The sequence below is a fragment of the Muntiacus reevesi genome, chromosome 6 (genome assembly GCF_963930625.1).
Source record: "Muntiacus reevesi chromosome 6, mMunRee1.1, whole genome shotgun sequence".
NCBI classification, from domain to species: domain Eukaryota; kingdom Metazoa; phylum Chordata; class Mammalia; order Artiodactyla; family Cervidae; genus Muntiacus; species Muntiacus reevesi.
The window spans coordinates 101,300,047-101,304,099 of NC_089254.1; the positions used below are offsets into that span (position 1 = coordinate 101,300,047).

Below are 4,053 nucleotides of genomic sequence, written 5' to 3' on the forward strand. Positions count from 1 at the left end.
CCCGTTGTCATCTGCACTTCTCCCCTCTTTGGAAATTGCAGTAACTTAGAAAGATGCAGAGCTTCCAAAAATTGCTCAGCATTAATTCCAAGGCTTTAACTGACTCTATGAGATCATATCATGTCCAGAGGAAAGTGCTAGCCTGTCTCTTATGTAGAGTAGATATAATACATAGTAGAATCAGGCTTGTCTTCTTGATCCATAAATGATCTAGAATATCAGGTCAAGGTTGGCCAATCATTATGTTAAGCATTCTTCTAAGAAGTTATTCTTATGATTCTTTAATTCAACAGCATCTGTTATTTCTGACTCTCTCTGCAGATTAATAATCCTCTGTTTTATATGAGAGCAGATAACCAGACTTGGGCGAGAGAATTCATTCTCCTCGGCCTGTCCAGTGACTGGGACACTCAGGTGGCTCTCTTCATCCTGTTCTCCATCACTTACCTGCTGACCCTGCTGGGGAACGTCCTCATTGTCCTTCTGATCAGACTGGACGGCCGACTCCACACTCCCATGTATTTCTTCCTCAGCAACCTCTCCCTCGTGGATGTCTCCTACGCCACGAGCATCGTTCCTCAGATGCTGGCGCACTTCCTTGCGGAACATAAAGGGATCCCCTACGTGAGCTGTGCGGCTCAGTTATTCTTCTCCCTGGGCCTGGGGGGGACTGAGTTTGTTCTCCTGGCCGTGATGGCCTATGACCGCTATGTGGCTGTGTGCGACCCCCTGAGATACCCGGTCATCATGCACGGAGGGCTGTGTGCTAGGCTGGCCATCACATCCTGGCTCAGTGGCTCTGTCAACTCTCTTGTGCAGACCACCATCACCTTTCAGTTGCCCATGTGCACGAACAAGTATATTGATCACATATCCTGTGAACTCTTAGCTGTGGTCAGGCTGGCCTGTGTGGACACCTCCTCCAATGAGGTGGCCATCATGGTTTCTAGTATTGTCTTGCTGATGACACCTTTCTGCCTGGTTCTCTTGTCCTACATCAGGATCGTCTCCACCATCCTAAAGATCCAGTCCACAGAGGGGAGAAAGAAGGCCTTCCACACCTGCGCCTCTCACCTCACAGTGGTGGTCCTGTGCTATGGCATGACCATTTTCACTTACATCCAGCCCAATTCCGGCCCTTCTGTGCTTCAGGAGAAGCTGATCTCTGTCTTCTATGCCATTTTGATGCCTGTACTGAACCCCATGATTTACAGTCTAAGGAATAAGGAGGTGAAAGGGGCCTGGCAGAAGCTTCTAGGACAATTATCTGGATTAACGTCAAAAGTGGCAACTTGAAATAAGAGCATCACTTAGAGAAAAGATCTTTGCCTGTGTGTTCTCCCACTTAACTCTGATATGAAGCTTCAGCTTCATTGCCCTGGCAACCAGGAATTGGTGATGCTGGGTGGGAGACTAATTAGTTGGGTTAGAGTGTGGGACATGGGCATATCTCTATGTCATGGCAGCATGTTTAGAGAAATAAAGCACTGCTGTGATAGAACTGCTCAGTCTCCATTCATAGGACCCGAGAATAATGAAAAAAATACCATGTTTCCTTTATCATTTTGTTTCTAATTATAGGCCTATTTATGGATCTTACTTTGGACTATTTGCTCTTTTTTTTAAATTTAGAAATATGTGCTTTGACTTCCAAATGCATAACTCTTTTTTAAAAACCAGGTGACCCACTCAAATGACTAAAATTAAGAATATAGGTAGTGCTGAGTTCTGGTACAGATATGGAGCAGCGTGAACTCATTGCTGTTAAAGAGTATAAACTGGCAATTTCTGTTAAGGGTATCAAGTGGCAATTCTTTATAAAATTAACCATATGATTACCACATGACCCAGCAATTTTCATCTTAGGAATCTTCCCAAGAGAAATGAAAATTGTCTACAAAATGACTTGTGTATAAATGTTCATAGTATTTTTGCTCATATCACTGGTCCTTATTAATCCAAAATTTTTTTACAGCTTTATTGTGTTTTCATTGGGAACAAAAGCATTTTTACCTTTTAGACTCACTAAAACTAATGTGTGGGATATATATCCATCTCCAGTAATTATATGAATTACTGTTCTGAGGAGAGTGCTGATTAAAAATGTTTTTGAGCTTGACCTTTGAGATCTGGAGATAAAACTCAACCTTTGGGTCCCAGAGGTGACTCAGAAGCACAGTCAAGTAAAGGTCTTGTTTTACCTGGATAGAATATGACTAAAGGTGATTATACAGATGGCTAGGATTGGCCCAGAAACAGCTACATTTCAAACTCTTTCTGAGTAATATAAACTGAGAGTAATTTAGCCTCACAGTTTATGAAGAATTTGACAGGGTACCATTTAAATGTTAAAACTCTCCAACCTCTGAAAAATATATTAGCTCTTTTCCTAGACTTTAGACACAAAATAGGCACTTAAAATTTGAAACAATGTATAAAATTTCTAAGATGTATTTAATCTAATTAAGAAAGATTCCTCATTGAATACTGATGTAAAATAAGACAGACTTAATTTGATGAACCAAGATGGTTGAGTCAGCTGTGCAGATGTCAGCTTCCAGTCTCCATAAAAACACCTTCTTCCATCCTTCCTCCTCCACACAACAGGGCCCTAGATCATCTTTGTAAATCTGCTGAGCTGAATTAGTTTAGAGTAGACCTCACCTCTGAGAGAAAACCTAAATAAAAGAGGGGAAAGTAGTAATTGTACAAGAAATAGAGGGAAAGGGGGAGAAAGAATATGATAGCAGCTCATCTTCATACTCCCTTGAAGACTTCTCAGAGTTCTTTCTTCCATTGTCTCTTCTTTGAGTCAGCTGATGTGCAGTTCTTCTCCTTGTGAACACACAATCTCAGTGTTCAAACAGAGTTGATATTTAATTGTACCTTAAAAAGAGAAAGGGTCCAAGTGGAGACCAGTATAGTAAGGGAAAGTTATACAGATGACAACCATCCAAATAAAGGTGCAGACAGCCTGGGAAAGGTGCAGAGCTGGGAGAGCGTGGAAGTTCAGAAATGTCCCAAAACCTCACTTGCAGCGCAGAGAAGATAGAAGATGGAAGCAGTAGTGAGGGTGAAGCAGGCAGGTAGGAAGTGTCAGGGTACAGAGAGCATTGATGCAAAATTATCTTTCAACTTCATCTGAGGCCAGTGGGGAGCTAGCAGAAGAAAATTAGTGAAAAATACAAGTATACGCACATCATTTATACACACAATGCTTTAAGAAGGGGAATTTCTATGCCTGGTTGTCTCTTCTGCAGTCTTCATCTCACGACTCCTTTGCCTTCACCAGCCTCCACTTTGCTTGTCACCCCTTCTCCCAGTTTCAAGGTCAGCAGCACAGTAAACCCCTCTCTGAGTCTGATCCTCTGCCTCCATTTTCTTTTTTTCCCCCCATATGCCTTAAGCACAGCTTGTGTGCTGTGCTTAGTCGCTTAGTCGTGTCCAACTCTTTGCAACCTCAAGGGCTATAGCCTGCCAGGTTCCTCCGTCCATGGGGATTCTCCAGGCAAGAATACTGAACTGGGTTGCCATGTCCTCTTCAAGGGGATTTTCCCAACCCAGAGCTCGAACACACACAGTTTACCATATTTTTATTTGTATGTATTTTAGAAACTTTGTTTTTTAATTATTTATTTTCAACTGGAGGATAATTGCTTTACAATATTGTGTTGGTTTCTGCCGTACATCAGTATGAATCACCCATAGGTATACATATGTCCCCTCCCCCATGGACCCCCACCCCCACCTATCCCACCCCTCTAGGTTCTGCCTCCATTTCACATCTCTTTCTACTGTCTCTGTTCCCATGACTGTGCTCTGTTAAAGATCCATCTTACTACATGGGACCCCTAAGATTATCCAGAATAGCCTCCATGTTAAGATCCTTATTTTAAAACATGTGCAAGTAACTTTTAACATAAAAGGCAGCATATTCACACATTCTGAGGATCAGAGCAAAGACATCTTCAGGAGGTCGGGCATTACTTAGCTTATCACATAACCTATTCAGGTTGGACACTTAGTTTTTCCCCATGACCCCAGTAATCTTCA

General features: G+C 42.2%; 1 protein-coding gene across 1 annotated transcript; it reads left to right on the plus strand.

Annotated features, from left to right (window-relative positions):
* Positions 1–342: 342 nt before the first annotated feature.
* On the plus strand, positions 343–1,296 carry LOC136171010 (olfactory receptor-like protein OLF3). Its single transcript, XM_065939708.1, has one exon. It carries the CDS (start codon positions 343–345, stop codon positions 1,294–1,296), a length of 954 nt encoding a protein of 317 aa, XP_065795780.1.
* Positions 1,297–4,053: the final 2,757 nt, after the last annotated feature.